The sequence below is a fragment of the Odocoileus virginianus genome, chromosome 2 (genome assembly GCF_023699985.2).
Source record: "Odocoileus virginianus isolate 20LAN1187 ecotype Illinois chromosome 2, Ovbor_1.2, whole genome shotgun sequence".
In the NCBI taxonomy this organism is placed as follows: domain Eukaryota; kingdom Metazoa; phylum Chordata; class Mammalia; order Artiodactyla; family Cervidae; genus Odocoileus; species Odocoileus virginianus.
In genome coordinates this window covers 10,447,552-10,467,233 of record NC_069675.1, presented here as the reverse complement: position 1 = coordinate 10,467,233, position 19,682 = coordinate 10,447,552, and the positions used below count along the sequence as shown (strand labels likewise).

General features: G+C 50.3%; 1 protein-coding gene across 2 annotated transcripts in view; it reads left to right on the top strand.

Moving 5' to 3' along the window:
* The window catches only part of TET3 (tet methylcytosine dioxygenase 3), a 110,252-nt gene that overhangs the window by 8,165 nt on the left and 82,405 nt on the right, over positions 1–19,682 (top strand). Inside the window, exons 1-2 of one of the 2 annotated variants that reach the window (XM_070476054.1) lie at positions 7,342–7,438; positions 7,752–7,808. In XM_070476054.1, coding sequence (XP_070332155.1) covers positions 7,415–7,438; positions 7,752–7,808 — 81 coding nt within the window. In that variant the 5' untranslated portion in view covers positions 7,342–7,414. Of the gene's footprint in view, positions 1–7,341; positions 7,439–7,751; positions 7,809–19,682 lie in introns of those variants that run through there. The other variant, XM_070476046.1, reaches the window with a different exon arrangement.

Sequence of the window (19,682 nt, the reverse complement as noted above, 5' to 3'; positions counted from 1 at the left end):
AGAAGACGGTTGTTCAGCTTGGAAATGAGTAAGTAGGGGACTCAGGCTAGGACGAGTCCTGTGTGGAAGAGGGTGTTAGTTCCTTTGTGTCGGGGAACGTTCAGAACTTTTATTAGCACGTAGAAGTTATAAGCAGGCAGACTGAGTGCATGTTTGAAAAAAAGAGTTGTCTAACATTTATAGCTGTTCCAAGACTGAAGAACCAGTCTTGTGCCTGCCTGGGTCTTTGTAGAGGCTGGGATGTTACGGAGACATCCTCTATCAGGTGGGGGCTTCCTCATGTGGTGGCCTCTTGCTCAAACAATGTAAAGTGTAGCATATTCCTTAGACGACTACATTGCAGATAAAACACTGTTCTTAGGCCATGAAGTTTTTAGTTGATCTCTAGACTTAATCTTAGAGCTGGGTGGGAATATGGTCTGTGAACTTTCTGAAAATTTCAGCCGAGTGTGTGAATGTGCAGGGGTGTTTTTTCTCAGGGGAGAGCGTTTGTGGTTTTCAACAAATTCTCAGGAGTATTTATGACATCCCAAATTTAAAAAGTATGCTCCACCAGAGCTGTCTGATATGGATGCTGTTAGTTATGTGTGGCTACAAAAATTAAATTTAATTCACATGAAATTCAGTAACTCAGTCACACTGGCTGCCTTTCAAGTGGCTTGTAAAAAAAAAAAGTGGCTTGTATGTTAGAGATATATGTGTGTATATATATATTTTATCTGGGTGTGTGATTCTGCTGGATGAGTAGTTTCCCTCCACGGTTTCTAAACCCTCACTGAAGCCTGTTCCTGGGTTGGGGAAGTAGCTGTCCTGGTTGGCTATTCTTGGAAGGATTTTTTGGGTTAGGGTCCTTATCCTCCTCCCCCCCTCCCCGCCAAGGTAAGTGGTGAGAGGGATAAGGAAGTTGGGTTACCGTCTCTGTTCCCAGGAGCAGTGCTTTCTTGGGTTCTAACCCAAAGCAAAGCTTATTGCTTCTCATTGAAGGCTTGAGCCATGTTTAAATTATCTGCTGTGGGGAAAAACAATAGGAATGAGGGGTGGCTCCCTCTTCAATTTCTGAAACTCCCTGGGGGGAAGTGCCTCTCCCACCCTCACTTGTAACCTTGTCTGAGTGTACTTGCTCTGGCACGGACCCCACCTTGAGTCAGCAGTTTACCTCTCTGCCTTGGGCCTCTCGTTCTGGAGGAGGCAGTGTGGTGACTGGGTGAGTTGAAAGACCACTCTGGGCGTGGGGGGTCTCAGGAGTTGTCACTGATTCCCCTCCCCATCCCTTCTTTACAGCTCCCTTGTGGATTGAGAGCAGCATGCTCAGGAGGACAGAAGGTGTTGGAAAGGAATAGGACTCCTTTATCTACCTTGAGCCCTGATGCACTTTGGCTGGGAGGGTCCGTCAGGGTGGCTTTGGGCCTCAGTCTGAGTGTCTGTGCGGGGCCCCGCCTGCTGGGGGTGGGCACACCCCTCTGTGGCCTTGTCTCCTGTCATTTGCCTAAGAGATCTGATAACCTGAGTGTTTATTCATCCCTGAGAAAGGGGAAAATAAGTCGGTGCTCAGTGTGGGATAACTGGCCAGGCCTCCAGTGACCCCTGGGGGGTTGCCCGCTTGCTTCAGGGTGCACAAGATCTGTTCCTGAACTGCTGGTTCTGACCTGTACACATTCCAACTCCACTGTGCCCACCTCCCCACAGCCAGCCAGGGCATCTGTGGACAGACTGGTGCGCCTCCCACTACTGGTACAGAGCAATTCTCGATGCTCCAAATGAAAAGGGAGTTGCGTTCGGTAGACTCACTTGGGCCTGCTGGCCAGAATGCATGTACCCCCTAGTCCCCCACCCCATTTAATTACCGCCAGAGGAATCCTCGGGAAGGAGTATGGAGATGCTGGGTCAAAAATAAGTGACAGTGTGCCAGAATGGAGTCTGTTCCCTTCTGAGTCTTTCTTGTGGGAAGGATGCTAAGTGGCTCTCTCTGGTCTCATTTTTTTTTTTTTTTTTTTAAATTTTATTTTTTTGGCTGTGCTGCATGGCATGTGGGATCTTAGTTCCCAGACCAGGGGTGGAACTTGCATCCCTTTCATTGGAAGCACAGAGCCTAAACTACTGGACTGCCAGGGGAGTCCCAGTCTTTTGATTGACTGCTCTGCTCTCTAAGGGTAAGCTCTGGGTTCCCTGGTTCCCTGGTTGATGCTGGGAATGATCCTGGGGCCCTAGAGGAGAGAGAGAATGGTATCTGCTCATGGTGAGGCCGGGTCCAGTCTGGACGGCTGACAGTGCTGAGAGCCAGTGAGAGGAGAAGAGTGGTGCTAGAAGGAGACGGAGGAGAGGTGCCTTTCTGGGATGTTTGCTCAGCCCCTGGGCCTCCTGTGTCTCTGTGCCGGGGAGGGCACTGGTGTCGCTTCAGTTTCTGGAGGCAGGATGTCACCTGCTTTGACTGGTAGACCTGCAAGTTGCCTTCCCAGCCTCCTCCTGCACATCTCGCTCGGGACCGGCTGTGTGTGAGGCGCTGCGCTGAGCCCGAGTTGGCGGTAAAGGGGAGGCAGCATTTACTCTGTCCTTAATGAGCTCACAGTCTGGGCAGGGAGACAAGCGTGGCAACAAATAATTACAGAGCAGTCTGGTAGGGCTACAAGGGAGGGATGCCTTGAGGGCAGAGACCAGTCTTAGTCACTGTTAGGCCAAGAGAGCCCATCATGGAAGGAAAGGGACCTGTTTTGAGAGTTTCAGCAGAGTGATATGTGAAGGATGAGGTTGGGGCTTCCAGGAGGAGGGAGGCATCTCCCTTGAAGCTGAGCTGTGCAGAGATGCTACTCAGATGCTTGAGACTGGTGGCAGGGGTGTGAAAGGACATAGACAGAGCACAGGGCACCAGCTGAGGGTGTTCATGGATCTTCAAGGTGGAAGGTAAGAGGCTTTGTGTTAATTACTCTTAGAAGGCTTCCCCTGGGGCTGTCCCCAGGTTTCTAAACCACTCAGTATTCCTGTCTCCCCTTCTCAGTAACCAATTAAGTTTCTGTTATTCCAATTATTTGCTTGGATCCTGGGACATTTGATGGTCCAGAACTGTTGCATATGGAGTGGGGAGACCCTGACGAAGTTCACAGAATATAAGATCTTCTTACAAGCATTTAGCACAGCATGGTGGGGGGAAGGGGTTGTGGGCAGAGCCACACTGCTGCCTCTCAGCCTGGGGGGTCTGGGTGCGTTCTGTTTGCTGGCATGGAAGTGTGCAGGTAGAGTTGCTGGCTGGCGGTGTTTTCCCTCTGACATCACCGGGTGCCTGAGTTCAGTCTGGTTCTCCTGCATCTCCGAGGAGGAGCACCTTTCCTTCCTCTGCTGCTGTTCTTCCACCTCCTCGGCTTTCTCCTCCCCACGATTGCCGTTGACACAGACTTCCGCTGCCAAAGCTAATTGTGAGGCCTGATCAGTGAATGAAGGCAAAGGCAGTTCCCATGACAACCGCAAAGAGTTTCAAATATAGGGGATGATGTGTGTGATGGGCTGCAATTACTTGGGTGGAAATTGATGCGTGGACACCAGCGACTTCAAACATAGGCTCTGAAGGTGGAGGGGGTGTTGGGTTTCTTTGGCAGGATCCTTTGTGCGGTGGAGAGGGAAGGGAAGGTCACAGACTTCCCCCACATTGGATTCCAAGTGTCTTCAGTGTGTGGAATGCTGGGCAAAAGAAAAAAAAAAAAACCCGGGGCTTTGAAGAGGCACGACTCTAGCCATTCTGGTTGGAGAGGCAGGAGTCACAGACAAACAGCAGTACCAAGTGTCAAATGAGAAACATTGGAAGTGTTGTCAACTGGCAGAGGACTCGGGTAACCTGAGAAGGCTTCCTGGAGGAAGTGGGGCTTGAACTGAGCTTTGAAGTAAAGCCCTGTGGGGAGTGACCTTGTTCAGGACACAGCCATGGCAAGGGAAGAGAAGTCGTCCGTCTACCCCCTGCCAACTCTAGAAGAGGTAGGTTGACAAAATCCTAGAGCTACACAGAGCAGCACCACCTATATTGCTGCAAGTGAGGGAGTGATGAGAGCCCAACTCAGTCTCCCGATTTCTCCATCTGTAAAATGGGCATTAATAATTCCTATGTCATTGGTTTGTTTTGAGGGGTAAATAAGATACGGTACATCATGCTTCAGTTATGGGGCTTGGCATGGGGTGGCTGCTTGGTTGATCCTCCTGTAAAGCCCCCCAAATCTGTGTCTGGATGCATCCCCATTTCCCAGTCTTTATATATCTGTGTGGGTTCTGGCCTGTGAGGATCTGTGTTTCTGAGGTTCTCTGTGTTGAGGTATTTAGTGGGTTCTGAGAATGAGTTAATCCATTCACCTCTTCCCTAGTGGAGGGCTGTGACTCCATTTCTCCTGCTGGGAGTGTAGTAGAGTCTAGGGGTCATGATGGAAAGTGGGGCGAGACCTTCAGCGCCTTTGAGAGGGGTCCCAGTTACCTTTGGGTTGGTCACTGTGAAGCCCCAAATACAGAAAGAGGGGCCGATAGGAGAGGGGTGTGAAGGTGTCAGGTGTGAAGTGTGGAGGCAGGTGGTCCCGGTATGCGCCTCTCTGACCCCTTGGAGCCCTCGCATTCCAGCTGCTTCAGAACAGGGCAGAGGCCAGCGTGGGATGGAGGTGGTTGCCGGTGCACCGCCTTGGGGACCATGGGCTCTGCTAGTGTGTCTGCAGGCGGCCAGGGGGTGGGCTGGGACCTGCAGTCGGAGTGGGACTCAGTTAGCACTGCGGGGCGGGGGTGGTTCAAGCAGAGTCAGGGTGGCTCTTGAAGCCTTGTGAGGAAAACGCGTGCTGGCTGAACAAGGCTGGGTCTCGGCTATAGTTCAGGTGGCAGGTCCTCTCCTCCCAGGAGAGCAGGTGTTCCTCTGACCTCTGGGGACCTCAGAGAGCAGACCGACCCGGAGAGTGGCTTCTGCACCTCAGTGCCCAGCCCCCTGCCCTTCCACCCTCCTTGTGTAGAAACTCAGCTCAGCACATTCCAGCTCTGCGCAGAGCCTCATGAGTGGGGAAGATAGGGCCCCTGCCCACGTGGGAGAGACGGCCGTGTAAATAAATAACTGTACTTGGTGTGACTGCTCTAGAAGAGGCCCCGGGAGGAGTGGGGTGAAGCTCATGGGGGCTAGATGAGCTGGGAAGGCAGCAGTGGGAGGTGACGTTTGGATTAAGCCTTGTACCGTGTTAGCTTGCCAGGTGGGGGAGAGGCAGGGGAACCTAGGCAAAAAGCAGCATTGCCAAGTCTCTGAGGCGTGAAAATATTACTATTCTCAGACCCATAGCTTAAAGGGAAGTAGTGTGGTTCAAGTGACCCCATCCGTCTTTGCATTTCTCTGAGGTAGGCTGGGAGAGAGGGCTTAAAGAACTGGAATGAGAAATGCCTGACTTGGAATTCTAGCTAACCACTCACCAGCTGTGTGTTGACGGGCAAGTAACTTAACATCTCTAAGCCCATTTCCCCATAAGGTGGTGTGTGGAGTAAGTCAAACGAGATGCTCCCACAGCGTGCTGGCACAGGGCCTGGTACGTAGCAGGGGCTTGATAAACTGTGGCAGCCGTAGCAGCGACAGTATTGATCGTTACCATCCAAGCAGTGTTAGTTGCTCTTAGCCAGCAGCAGACTGTGTTTGCGGTGGGTGGGTGGGGCAGGGGATTTGGGGACGCGGGTAAAGGAGGGGGACTGGCTTGGCCGGGCCAGGGTCAGAGCTAAGGGGTGCCGGAGCACACGGCGCAGGACAGTGCCCCGTGGCCTGCTTCTTCACCTGCCTTCCTCCCTGCCCTAGGGAGGAGCCCAGTAGGGCTGCCCTTTGTCCTGAGGTGAGGCAGGTGTGGTCCCTGGTGCTTCCTGGAGTCTCCTCACCAGAGGCCAGCTTTGCTGTCTCTCCTCAGACATTCTGAGTGCCCCCTTGGAGCTTCAGGGATGGGCATGATTGGGCCGATGTGGTGGAGTTGGTAGCAGAGCACACCGCCGGTCGCTCTCACACATCCTAACGAGTCCTGCAAGCCACACCGGTGAGACAGAGCAGCACACCACGCGCGCTCTCAGAAACGAAGCGTGGCAGTTAGGAGCACCTTCAGCGTGGCAGGCACTGTGGGGCATTTTTTCAGACTCCTCATAACTGTGTATGAGGTAGCTGCTATTGCTTATGAGCAATACTAATCTATAAAATAGAGCTACAAATAGGCTAAGAGAGATAAGGTACCACCACCAAGCTCCTGCCGCTGGATAGCGGAGCCAGGAACTGACCCAGATGCGTGAGTACCAGAGTCCGTATGACGGGTCCCCTCCTAGAAGGCAGAAACTCTGGGGTGTTGGCTACAGGGAGGGCTTGGGGTGAAGCAGGATGTCTCTTGGGTTGCCTAGGAACTGCAGGGCTTTCCTCTCCCCATTCTGTTCTCCTTCAGTCTCCTGGGTGTTGCAGCCTTCAAAGGCTCAGAGTCTGGGCTGCCTCCTGCCCTCCACCTTTGCAGGGGATGGGGAGCATCCCCTGAAGTCTGGGTGTGCCACCCCCCGTGGCCTTCCTGAACGGAGGAGGGAACATTGCCACTGGTGGTGGAGACAGTGCTGTCTGGAGGGGGTGGCCTGTGTTCAAGCCGCAGGGATGAGCCATGGTAGGGTGAGGTGTGGGCGTCTGTGAGCAAAGGAGGGCAAGTCTGACTTGGTGAGGCTTTGAGCCACAGGCAGTGTTGGCTTCAAAGGAAGTCTGTTGGTGGGAGGTGGGGAGGAGACGACTGCATAATGGTTAAGAGTCTGGTCTTCAGTGCTGGACAACCTGGCTTGGAGTCCCAGAGCTGTTGTTTTCTAGCTGTGTCACCTTGGGTAAGTTACTTCACTTATCTGGCCTTATTTCCTCATGTGCAAAACGGGGTAAAAGGTTCATGCTCCAAGGCTTTTCTTTTCCTTGGAGGATTGCAGGGGCTATTGCTTTAATCATAGTGCCTGGCACTGTCCTAGCTGCTGCTAGGATGAGGCAGTTTGCTGGTGTCCTAGGGCCAGAGAGCGCCCTGAAGGGGAATCCCGGCAGCGTCTGCTCGACCCCGAGAGCAGTCAGTCTTTGACCCTGGAGATGCAGAGGATGCCTCTGGGTATTACCTTCGGGTCCCCGAGTCGGAAGGAGGCGGGGGTGCCCCGGGATCCCCAGCCTGCCGGGGAGCGGCGGCGGGCCTGGGCCACAGCCAGCCCGGCTCCGCGGCACCCTTGGCGGTGCCCCCGCCTCCCAGCCGGGCAGGTCCAGCCCCCGGCGGCCCTGCCCCCGCCCGGCCGGCCGCGGGGATTGGCTGGCGAGCGCGCCGCCCCCTCCACACCAGCCTCGCCGGCGGCGGGGAGGGGAGCCAAGCCGGCAGCTGGCCGCCGCCGCCTCTGCAGTGCCTCCCTCCGTGCGCTCCGGCGGGGATAATGGGAGGCCCGCCGGCCGATGCACCAGAGGAGGCCGGCCGAGGTAGAGCGGGCAGGGCGGGGAGGGACGAGGCCAGGCCGGACGCAGGAGGAGGGGCCGAGCCCTCCTGAATCTTGGGAGGGTGGATAGGGGGGAAATGAAAACAAAAACACTCTTGAAGGCGAATGAGTCCATCCACCGCGCGTCTGGGTGGCAGCTGGAGGCAGGAAGATGGTCCCTGCTATCCTTTCTTCCCGAGGCCCCCTTGCCTTCCCTTCTCCCCCCTCCCCTGCAGCGTGCTGGGAGTGCTGCAGAAGGACTTTGCTGCTTTCCTGGTGGGGGCCTGGCTTATCAGTCTCTCCGTCTTCTTTTGCAGGTGGAAATAAAGGCTGGTGAAGGAGCCGGGCCGTGGGGACAGGGGGCTGCTGTCAAGGTACCTTGTGTGTGCGTGTGTGTGTGTGTGTGTGTGTGTGTGTGTGTGTGTGTGGTAGAGGTGAAGTGTTTGACTGGATTGGATAAAAATAAAGGGTCTCCTCTGGTGATCCCTTAATCTCCCACTGTGTGTGTAGCAGCCGCTGAGGGGGAGGGGCGGCGGGGGTGTAGGCGGCCAATGAATTCTCAGGCCTGTGTGGGTTTTGTTTGGATTCTTTTTGCTTTCTCAGCTGGATGGTTTGGGTGCAGTTGGGATTGGGTTGGTTGAACTGTTTTTTTTTTTTTTTAAGACACACAACCCACTCCCCACCCTTGCCTCTGGAAATCTCTCGAGAATGTCCCTGGCACTGTTTGGTTTGCATCCAATCTGCAGAAATCGTCCCCCCCCCCCCCCCGGGGGGGGGTGCGCTGCGGAGGGGGGGGGGGGGAGTTGCGCTCCTGAGTCTGAAGCTGATAGGGTGTCATTAGTCATGCTGCTGTCACCATGGAGATGGCTGGAGAGGAGAGGAGGTGGTGGGGGTGAGGATATTTTGGGTAGGGTGGGGGCTGATGCAACATCATGACTGGGAATCCTGCAGGCGGTGGGCTGCTGTTACTCTGTGCAGATGGGTGTCTGGGGGACTCGGAAGGGAATGTTACCAGGTGCGTGGGAAGTGGAGAAGGGGACGCTGAGCTTCTCCATGTGGTTGTTCTCCAGGCCAGGGCTGGGGTATTTGGGGCAGGGCAGAGTCTGTGGAATATAAGCCATTATGAAGAAACACAGATGTTCTTCCCCGGTTGGCAAAGGCCAGGATCAGTAGGTTTCCTTGGGCTTTGCCCTGTTTTCAGGGCTGGGGATCTGCTGTGAGTTTGGGATTACTCAGCAGTATCTTCTGCTGGCCCAGAGTGAAGAAAACAGAGCAAGAGGCAGCTCAGGGTGGCTGCCTCTCAAGTCAAGAGCAGAGAGAGGCTGGGGAAAGAGTGTAGGGACAGGTGGGAGGCAGGACTGGATGGGACTTCTAGGAGAGCGAACCCTTTCCTGCCCCTGCCTCAGCTCTGTCTTCCCCTTCAGCCCCTGGAGCCTGTGAGGAGCTGGGGGAATCTGGTTGCTTGGGTAGCAGGTGGGCAAGCTGCTCATGTCCCCAGATGCTCTTAGATTTTCCTCCTGGGAAATCCTCCTCTGACTTCCTGGGAAAACTGTGGGAAGCTCCCTGGAGGTGCTGAAAGTGCCACCCTCATTACCTGGGCGGGACGCTGGCAGGGGGGGGTGCTCTGTTTTCCCAGTGGGATTGGGGGCTCCTGGGTGAGGCTGTGGGGTGGATCGGGAGCCAGGGTGGTTCCCTGGCCTCCTGCCAGAGGAACTTACAGCAAGGAGGTGCCTGAGGGAGGGCAAGAAATTTCCTTCTGGGGGAAGGAGGAGAGCCAGGTGGCATTGGCTCCCTGGAAGGTTGGGCAAGCCTTGGTGAGGCTGCAGGTAGTGGGTGACTGCCTGGGACTAGACTGTGGCAGGTCCCTGAGGCCAGCAGACGTGGCTGACACTGGCTTTGTTGTGGGTGGGGAGGAGAGAGCTGTGAGCTCACTCCATGCCCTTTCTCCAGAGCAGAACCCCCAGGTCCCACCCCCACTTACGCCCCTAGCTGCCCCCTGTGTGCTGTTGAGGGCTGTGGGCACAGGGATGGTGCACCTGCTGTGCCCCCCACTCTAGGGAAAGCAGGACAAGGGGGCGAGGACAGATGGCCCCGAGGAGCGGGCAGCTCCCTCCCTGCTCTGTGTCTTTGGCCTCCTCCGCCAGAGCTTCCCTTTCTGCTGAGAGGAGGGACTGCCGGCAGCAGGTCTGTTTACTCCGGAAAGCACCCCCTCCTGCCTAGCGGTGGCTTCTCCAGCTTTTTCCAAGTGTGTTCTCCATTCCTCTCTGCCTGCATCGTGCCGGCCCTGCCATCCTGCTGGGATCTTCCCGCCTAACACCTCCGTCCTTAGTGTTGTGGGCATGGAGCAGGGCTGCCTGGGAGAGTAGAGAATGCCCTTCACCCATGTCTTCCTCCTTTCCCCTTCTTGGCGTGGGGCCTGAACTGGTGGTGTTTTTAAAGCCCTGAGGTGTCTGTACTTGTTTTTATTGTTGAGTTGTCTGTCGGAAAGTCCTTGCTTCCTCTTGGCCCAGCTTGGGCAGTGCCAGCAAGCCCTCGGATCTGCGCCCTCTGCTCCTGGTGCCGCCTGCCCCCACCCCACGTAGTTCTCTCACGTAGTTTAGTGTGGTGTTCCACATACCCTCGGAGAGTGGTTTTGTGAGGCCCTCTTCTGTCAGAAGGTGGTGACTTAGGAAGATGTGTATGGTGTGTGGGCTCATTCAGAGCAGTCAGAGACTCTGGGACACGGACAAAGGGGGTCTCCCAGTTTAGGGGTTCCCACGGGAGGGGCCCAGGACGGGTAAGCTCCCTGGGTGAAGAATATCCAGCAGCCGGTGGGAATGTGCACATCTCCAGGTGCTGAGTCCTGTCAGGGTTTCAAGGATATCCATGATACAGGGTGTGTGTCAAGCCCAGCACAGGCATAAAGTTGAGCTTGATGAATGCAGCTGGTCCGTTTACTGTCTGGCGTATGACATGTCTACCTGTGATATCCCAAGGAGCATGCCGTAGCGCAAGCTGTTGTCACCTCTTGCCTCTTGGCAGCCTGGCCAAGAGTGAGTGCCCAGAGCCGAGAGCACCAGGCGCTTGGGCTTCCCACGCTGCTCCCACGCTCTGCCCCATGGGAGCCCTCGATTGGCTGAGGATGTGTGGAAACTATTTTGGGACTGTGCCCAGGATCTCTGCCTTCTGTCTCTCCTTTGGACCACTGCTCCTTTTGTCAAGGATCTGTGATCCTCAACTTTCCACACACCGTGGGGAACTCCTCCTAGTTCTTTCTTGCCTGCTCTTCCCGCTCTCCAGCCCTTTGTGAGGGTCCAGCGGGAACCCTTTTATTCCAAGCGGTAGTGAAGTTGGGCAGATGTGGAAGCAGGTGGGCATTTCAAGCTAGGCTAGGAAAGGAACCAACCGAGGGGATTTCAGAGTTGAGTTTGAGGATGGAAAGAGAGGGCTTCCCCGTGCATAAAAAGTGCAGTATTAGAGTCCCAGAGCTCGGCCCCACCTCCTTGGTGACCCCAGCTATTTTTGAATGCTGTGGAAGAGGGGGGAAACTTTGCAGCACAGATTGGGTGAGTGAGTCCAAAGGAGAGCCTTCCTGCCCCTGGAGCTGCCTGTAAGGCCCCTGTGACGGCTCCTCAGCCCCCTGGCTGGGCTGGCTGAGGAGGGGCCTAGGTGCTGGGCTCCCTTCAGCTGCAGACGGACATTTCTGCTAGAAATGGTTATTGTGGTGTTGCCAAGCCCCTCCCATGCCCCTGAGGCTGCAGCAAATGGTTTGGCTGGCTGGGGGTGGGGGCAAGCAGTATGGGGAGGGGCCTTGTTTTGGCTTAGTTTTGGGGCCTCTTGTCTTTCCCACCCTGACCTCCTGGGTTTTTGGCCTCATTTTCTCTCATCCTTGGGCATCTGGCAGTCAGCTGAGGACTCCCCTTGTTACAGGGCTGTCTGTAGCTTCTAAGGAGGAAACAGCTTCCTTACAGATTAGTTGAGGAAGCCTTTGGGCAAATAGGGATAGGGGTGGCTGAGACAATTGAAATCTACAGATTATCCTGCTATCCAGGGCTGTGACCCTGTCCCCATTCACCTTACCTCTGTTTCTTTCTCCCTTCCTCTTTTTGCATTTACGGTTTATCATGTTCTATGGATAGCGCTAGGTCCTGAAAAATAAGAGAAATCATTATGATGCCATATTCACAATATCACTGGAAGCAGGACACGTTGACTAAATTGCCTAAAACTGTAACACTGAATGGGAAAACCAGCTCTGGCAGTGGTTTTTTTTTTTTTCCTAGTGCAGTGAACGCTTTTGATCTTTGTGTTTGGGGTTGTGAACTTGCACATGACAGAGGAAGCCTCTCGCCCCCCACCAGCCCTGGTTCTTTACATCTACTTTTATCACAGACTCAGTGGACCTCAGGGGACTTGAAGGAACAATCAACATACCAACTGTGTTTTCAATAAGTTGGCGTTTCTGGGATCTGGTGATTACAGATTGGGGTGGTGGTCAAGAAATGGACCAGCTGGGACGATAGCTTAATTCTGAAAGGAAGATGTTGGCTTTAGCTGCGTTGGGTTTGAGATTCAAGAAAAGCTGGAAGGAAGTACTGTGCTGGGGCCATTTACCTTGAACCCAAAATTGTCTTCTACTCGTTTGAAGCAGTAAGCAGCCCTTACTGCTTTAGGAGGTCCCGTGAGATTGCTGACCTGGAAGAGGAGGGTGAGAAGGGCAGTCTCCAGTTACTTTTCCTGTCTAATCCCACCTCTCCTGTTCTTGGGTTCTGTCATTAGCCATTTGGCAGTCCCCGGACTTCAGTCTTCTCTGTAAAATGAAGGGGTTGTTCTCAAACTAATGGGTTTGAGGGTCATTTCCAAAACATCGCAGACCAAAACAGCTCCTGCTGTTTGTAGAGTTGGCAGCTCTCGCCGTCCGTAGCTCCCTTCAGGGGTTCGGCACCATCCAGACCCATCTGTGAGCCACTGAACGAGGTGGTCTGGCAAGTGCACTCAGATGGAGCAGGAAGTTCACCTCACTGTGCTAGTTTCTAAAGGCTTCCTCTTGGTTCCTTTGTTTATGTTGTGATGAACTGGTGATGGCGTTTGTGGGTCATTCCCTGAAAAGCATTACTTTAGGACTTTGCTTCTGGAAGAGCAGAGGGTCTTTGTTCTGACCCCTCTCTTCTGTACGCGCCATCCTGGGGACAGAGCCACTACTTGGAAGAGTAGAGATCTTGCTACCCCAGAATTCTCTTGGAGTACCTCAAAAGACTTTACTTGCGTCATAGCCTCTGTAGATAAGGATGCCTCCCGTCTATACTTTGATCTCTGCAAGTCTGAGTTCTGATGGTAGATTGGCGGGACTCTGTGTGAGTGTGTGTGTGTGTGTGTGCGCGCGTACGCGCTCGCGCACATGGGCATGTACAGTTAAGGTTGAGGCCGGGCCCCAGTAGTTGCCAGAATAGACTTGGGCCCTGCCAGACACTAAGGCTCTAAACCTGTCAGGGTACCTTGACTTCTGAGCTTCTTCCATTTGGTAGCTCTTGATAACATAGAGGTTCAGCCCCTTTCCTTTAAGGGCTGGTCACAACCTCTGCCCTGATTTCTCTAAGGATGAGTCTCCTAATACTTCTGATAGTTTGAGTTCAGGAAGTTCCCTCCTACTTTATGTCACCCCCTTAGCCCCCCACACTTTGCAAAGTGTTTTTTTTTTTTCTTCTGCTTAAGATGTTTGACCTTTTCATTTAAGATGCTGAAGATTACAGAAAAAAGTTAAAATATTAATTGCCTTCTATGCCAGCTGCCTCATCCTAGAGGAGGGTGGGGGAGGGTCTAAGGTGTAATATTGTCGTGCCACAGAAATATTCCTTAGGAGGCAGACATTCCAAGAACAGTGAGATTAGGGCCTTAGCAAATCCTGGTTACCTCTATGACCTGGAACTCTTGTGCCCTTGGTGCTTAAGTAATTGGATTTCTCAATCCCACCTCCAAGCATTTTCCATGTGTAATCCGAACCTCTTGGACTTTGCAAGGGAAATAAAGACACTGAAAGGGTTTTCAGCTTGTCCCTGACAGTGAGCTCCTGAGCTCCCGGCCCACTTGACTGAGTGTTCCTGCTTTGCCTCTGCAACATGCACACCGCTCCCAGTACCTTCCTCCCTGGGAGTCTGCCCTTTTAGCTTGCGGGTCTTGGTTCCCAGCCCTGCTAAACAGATGGAGTTTTCAGTAGGAGCTGTTTCCTGCCAGTCCACCTTCCCATGCATTAGGGGGAAGGTTCTACCTCTGATTATTGCTGGCCACTCTACAGAAGGGGGACGGACCCGGGAGGCTAGTAACTCCGGACAGGCAGAAACCTTGAAAGGGATTCAGGCTGATAGCCTCATCTGAATCCCCAGACAGACTCCCTTTGCTGCACCTTCCCCCTGGAGCGTGACCCCTGGGTTAACTCGTTTCTGTGTTGGCTTGAACAAGTTCAGGCTGGGTGAAGAGGATGCTGCCTGACTGTCCAGGCCCTGCTGGACCCAGAGAGGGAAGACTGTGCTTTCCCAGTTGGGATCGTTCTTGCCGTGCACCTGAACTCCAGTGGGGGAATACAGAAATGGATTTTCAGTGGAGTGCTGGAGGCTGTGCCTGAGAGATCCCCACCCTGTTTCCTGGCACTGCAGATGCCTTTCTCCTCTCCCTCTGTGCTCTCCATCCTAACATGCTCTTCATGGTCTCAGCCCATCCTCACTCTCAGCCCTCGCCCTTTGAGCTTAGCCCTGTAGACTAACAGAGGTCCTCCGAGAACGCCACTTTTCATAATATGGGCAAAGGCCTCCTTGTGTTGAAATTATCTAGGAGCTTGTAAAAATGCTCTGGGACTGCCAGGCCAAGAGAACCATCTGTTGGAGTCACACCTGTAGGTTCCTGTCACATAATTAGGTGGAGCGGATGCAGGCTGGGTGGGAGTGGGGGCTCTGGAGGTGAGTGTTTGAGCCTCTTAGCAGGTGTGTCTCGTAGCATCCTCTTCTCCTGCCCCTGCTGTTTGTCCGTGAGCCAGGGACTGAGCTGATGCTGAGTCCTGGTGCTGCTGTCTGAGCTGTGCATGACCTCTGCCCTGTGGCCCTTTGCCCCCCTGTTATTTCTCCTCGGTTTCCTGTTTTCCAGCTGTGGGTTCCCAGTGGTGTCATTTGGACCCTGGTTAGTAGTTAGGGCTTGGTTCTGGGGTTGTGTGGTTGGAGTGGTGTATGTCTTGGGACTGTATTGACAAGTGGTCTGAAACAGTCTGAACACCCAGCTGGGAGCCAGAGCCCAGGATTCTGTGTCCAATCCCTGGGAAGCCCCTCCCTCTTGCTTTCCAGAGGCTGCTTCCTTCATGTTGGGGGCATCCCTCCTCACTGGAGCTCTGCTGAGGTCTAGGGAAGCCGGATATGGAAAAAGACCTGGGTGGATCAGGGCACTTCAGCCCTGTATACTCACTCCCCCTCCCTCAGCCTCCACCAGGATGGGCAGGGGCCAGGCTTCAACTTGCCTCAGTGGCTGGGCCCTCTGGTCCAGCTAGTTTATTGCAAACTAGAATCTCTGTGGAGCATTTAAAAAGGAAATTATTGGTGTCTAGGCCTCAGCCCCTGAGAATCTGAAGTAACTGGTCTGGGGTGGAGCCCAGGAACCAGCATTTTTCAGAGCTCTCCAGGTGACTTAAATGCGCGCTCAGGCTTGAGAGCTGCAGCCCTCATTTGATTTGGCTTTCCCTGTGTCTCCTGTATCCTTGGGTTGCCCTGGAATTTTTTTTTTTTCTTATCTATTGATAATTTTAGTGAGACTGTTTCCAGACTCTATTAAGACAGTGAGACATGTCAGACAGAATACTGGGTGGAATGTTCCTTTCCATGAAACTGACCCATAAGTTCATATTAAAGCCAGAACTTAAGAAGGTAGTTGTGTAGCTGGTGACAGAAACTAAGTGTTCTCCTCTCAGCTTTAAATTTGAAAAAACTTTTTATTGAAGTATAGCATACACAAAAGCACATACTGTGTTCAGCTGGTGAGTTTTTACAAAGTAAGTACAGCTGTGTGGCCAGCACCTGAACCGGGAAATGAGCACCCGCACCTCGCTGCCGTTGTTCAGTATTTCTGTGGTGTTTGGGCAAAGCCGGTGAGGCTGTGCTTAGTACAAGAGTGTGTACTGGCTTGGGACAGGCTTCAGCTTGTCCTCTGCAAGGAGCGCCCTCACACGCCTGTGTGGCTGTTCCTGAAATGGAGCGGGTTTTGTGGAGATAGGGTGCAGGGCAGCCAGTCCTGCAAGCTCCTCCCTGCTCTTCCTCTTTGCGCCTTTTATTTCCTTTTCTACTTTGGCCTTCAGGCTTGCCAGTCCTCAGTCTTGGCTAAATCCAATAGTCTATAATGGTTTTGGGCTTTTATTCCCTTTTTTGATTTTACAGATGCTACATGTTCTTTGGAAGCATTAGAAAATAGAAATAAATAGAAGGGAAGGAATTTGTCCATAATTCACAGCCGGGTTAATCACTTTTAACTGGAGTATCCCTCTACCCTTGACTGTATGCACACTAGACGCTTGTTCTGTATTGTTCACAAAAAGAGTCGTGCTGCGTTATAACCTACTTTCCCCTACATGATAACTAACTGCAGTTTAACCTGTTGAGCGGTTACTGTGTGTGTGTCATGGGGCGAAGTTTTCATAGTTCTCTCTCTCGGAGTTTTCATGACAGCTCCAAGGCAGGTGGTAGCTCCACCTTTCAGATAAGAAAACTGAAGTTCGGAACAGTTGTATGACCAAGGGCCAGTGTTTCATAATGGGGTGGAACTGGAATTGAGGTCAGGATGTCTCTCTGCCCCCTGCCCCAGGGATATATTTTCAACATGGTTTGAAGATAAAAAATATTTCTCCTTCACCTACTGATAAAGTGAATTATGTTAATACAGTTCTTAATACTGAACTGTCTTTGCATTCCTTGCATATACCATAATTTGAAATGAATTTTTTTAAACATGCTGTTTTGATTTATTAATGTGGGAGTTTGGGGTCTATATTTGTGAATGTGATCGACCTATAATTTTCATTTTGTGTTTTCATTGTCAGATATTGGTATTAGAGTAATGATAACTTCATATAATGCAGTGTGAAACCTTTATTCTACAGTCATTTTTTGGGAAAAAAATCTGATGAAACTGCCTGAGCCTGGTACCTTTTTGAAGGCTGGATCTTTGCAGCTTTCAGAGTTCTTTCCCTCTGTGGCTCTTGGTACATTTACTTTGTGTTTTCCATGATATCTATTTTTCAGGTTTATTCCTAAGCTGCATATATAGTTATTGCTTTTCTTTTTCCTCGGTAGCTGTGATTTTTTTTCATTTTCTTAATTTCTAATGTTGTATATTCACCTTTTCTCTTTTCCTTTTTAGCTTTGCCAGTTTTCTGTAATATAAAAGAAGATAGATTTGTCAGTTGTGTTTTCTGTTTTCTAAAGTGTTAATCTCTACTTTAGTCTTTATTGTCTTTTTCTTAGGTTTATTTGGTATGTGCTTTTTCTAGATTCTCAGTTGGATCCTTAGGACACTATTTTTTCTGTCTTTTTTTGTGTTTTTCTTTGATCACAAACACATTTAAAAAGATGACCGTTTCTCTAAGTTGCACTATGGCCTGATTCTCCAGGTTTTGCTGTTTTATGTCTGCTGGCATTCTTGGGGAGGTGCTGATGGCTTACCCCATGTGAAAATAGCAAGTCCCAATGTAGCCTGACTACCTTGCTCCTAACATGGGCCTAGCAAAGAATCCCTGAATGTGGAAAAATGGCAAGACCAGACAATGCAGTGCTTGCTTACTTGTCTCCAAGCCCCTGGGAAGGGAACTAGTAATAGTTTATCAGCTTATTAGACAGAATCTCTGGGAAACTTTGTTTTTAAACCTAGTAAGCAGTATCAGTTTGAATTGCTAGGACCAGAGCATATCCTAAACCCAAATGGAAGTTTTAGTAGTAGTTAGAAAAACCTCACACATTAGCATCTGAGAAAATAAAGTTAGAAGCTGAGAGGAGTGAGAGAGAAATGTTTGACCCAGAGCTCATGGCCTAGCTGAGCTGGCTTAGGCTGCAGCTTCAAGCCTTGCTCCTGCTTCTTTCATGCACCTTCAGAAACTGTGGCCCAGTTGGTGCCCCTGAGGCTGTGAATAATGTCCTAAGGCGGAGAGGACAGCGGAAGACAAGTGAAGCATCCGTAGCTCTAGGAGAAACTGGGTGGGCATCTGTCTCCTGCAGTGATCCACTGAAAATCCGTTTCTGTGTGCCCCCTTCAAACTCAGGCTGCTGACAACAGCGGTCCCCACTGGGACAGTAGATTCTCCCCTCTCTGAGACCAGCAGGGCCTGGTGTGATGCGAGGAGGCCTCTGTACCCAGCCTAAACTTGTTTAAGCCCGCAGAGGAGGACTGGGCCTGGGGGCTACACTAAGGGGAAACAGTGAAGTACCTTGGTCCGTAGAGTTCCTCACCGTTTATCTTGACTCCCTGGAAAACAGTCAAGGCCGGGGGAGGGTTTGGGCAGGGGACAGAGAAGGGGTGAACTTCAAGTTCAACCTAGAAACCAGTGGCAGTATTACTACTTTTTGCTTTTCTTCCAAATGGAAAAGAAAATTTTGAACTTTAAATAAGATAATACATGCCCATTTAAAGAAATAAAATAATATCAAAATATGTAAATCAGAAACTGAAAATCCCTACATCTTTTCCATCCCAGTATAATCTCTATTAGCAATTCAAAATGAGTACATGACTCCAAAATGAGCATGTGAACTTATTGCCTTTCCTGCAATAATGTGTTTGTACCATACCTTTTTGAGGGTAATGTTTTCTTTTTTAAATGAAAAATGATTTTAAAATCAAATGTTTAAAACAAATGTTTTAAATAATGTTTATAACAAACATGTTTTGTTTTAAAATTTTTATTAGAGTATAGTTGACTTAAAATGTGATGTCAATTTCTGATGTACAGCAAAGTGAATCAGTTATACATATACATATGGGGTCATTTTTTATTTGCTCATAATATGCTGAGGCCATCTTTCCGTGTTAGTACACTTATCTTAACCTTTTAAATAGCTGTGGAGTCTTTGATTTCATGGGTTTATTGTAATGAATTGTTTCCTTTTGGTGGACATTTGTAGTTCCAATTTCTTTCAATTATAAATGATGTTAGTAGTTTACATATTTGTACATATATTTAGGGATTATTTGTTCAAGTATTTGTATAGGGCAATATCATATAAATGAAGTTTTAATTGACATCACCAAATTACCCTCCAACAGGTAATTGATAATATCTATCACATATACTCTCCTACTAACACTGAATGAAAAATGATCAGTTTTTAATTTTTGCCAAATTAGTAAGTGAAAGAAGGATCTATCATATTAGTTTATTTTATTAGTGAACTTGAGAATGCTTTATTTATTTAGGCTGCAATGTATGGCTTATGGGATCTTAGTTCCCTGACTGGGATTTGAACCCAGGCCACCACAGTGAAAAGTACTGAGACCTAACCATTTGACTTCCAGGGAATTCCCTAGAATGTTTTAAATGTTAACCATTTTGTATTTGTGAATTACCTGTTATTTACAGTACCCACTTTTGCTTTAAATTAGATTGCTTTTTTAAAAAATTAACTCATTCATTTTTATTTATGTATTTACATGGCTGTGCTGGGTTTTAGTTGTGGAATCTGGGATCTAATTCCCTGTTGGGAGCTTGGAGTCATAGCCACTGGACCTCCAGGGAAGTCCCTAGATTGTCTTTTTATTGATCCTTTAAAGTTATTCATATATTATCAGTATTAGCCTCTTATATTTTGAAAAACAATTTGGCCTCTCAGTTTTCTTTCATTGTGTCTGTCAAATGGAATTTGATTTTTGTACAGTCGGAAGTCATCAGTATTTTGGCATCCAAGTTTGTATAGTTTTATTTTACATATTTAGATCTCTTTAAGCTGGGATTTATTTTTGTATATGGTATAAGATAGAGATTGAAGTTTTCCCAATAGAAAGTCTGTTATCTCCAATCTGTTTATTAAATATTTATGGTATTCCAAATGATTTGTAATTCTACCATAAGCACTTTATAAATACCCATATATTCATGGGCAAACATTTTAGGCCTCTCTTCTGATTCTGTGTCGATATTTCATTGTTTTAATTATTGCAGTTTTTATACAACGATTTGGTTTAAACAAAAACAAATTCATTTTTTTCCCCCCAAATGTTTCTTTGGCTTTTCTTTTGCCAAATAATTTCCCTTT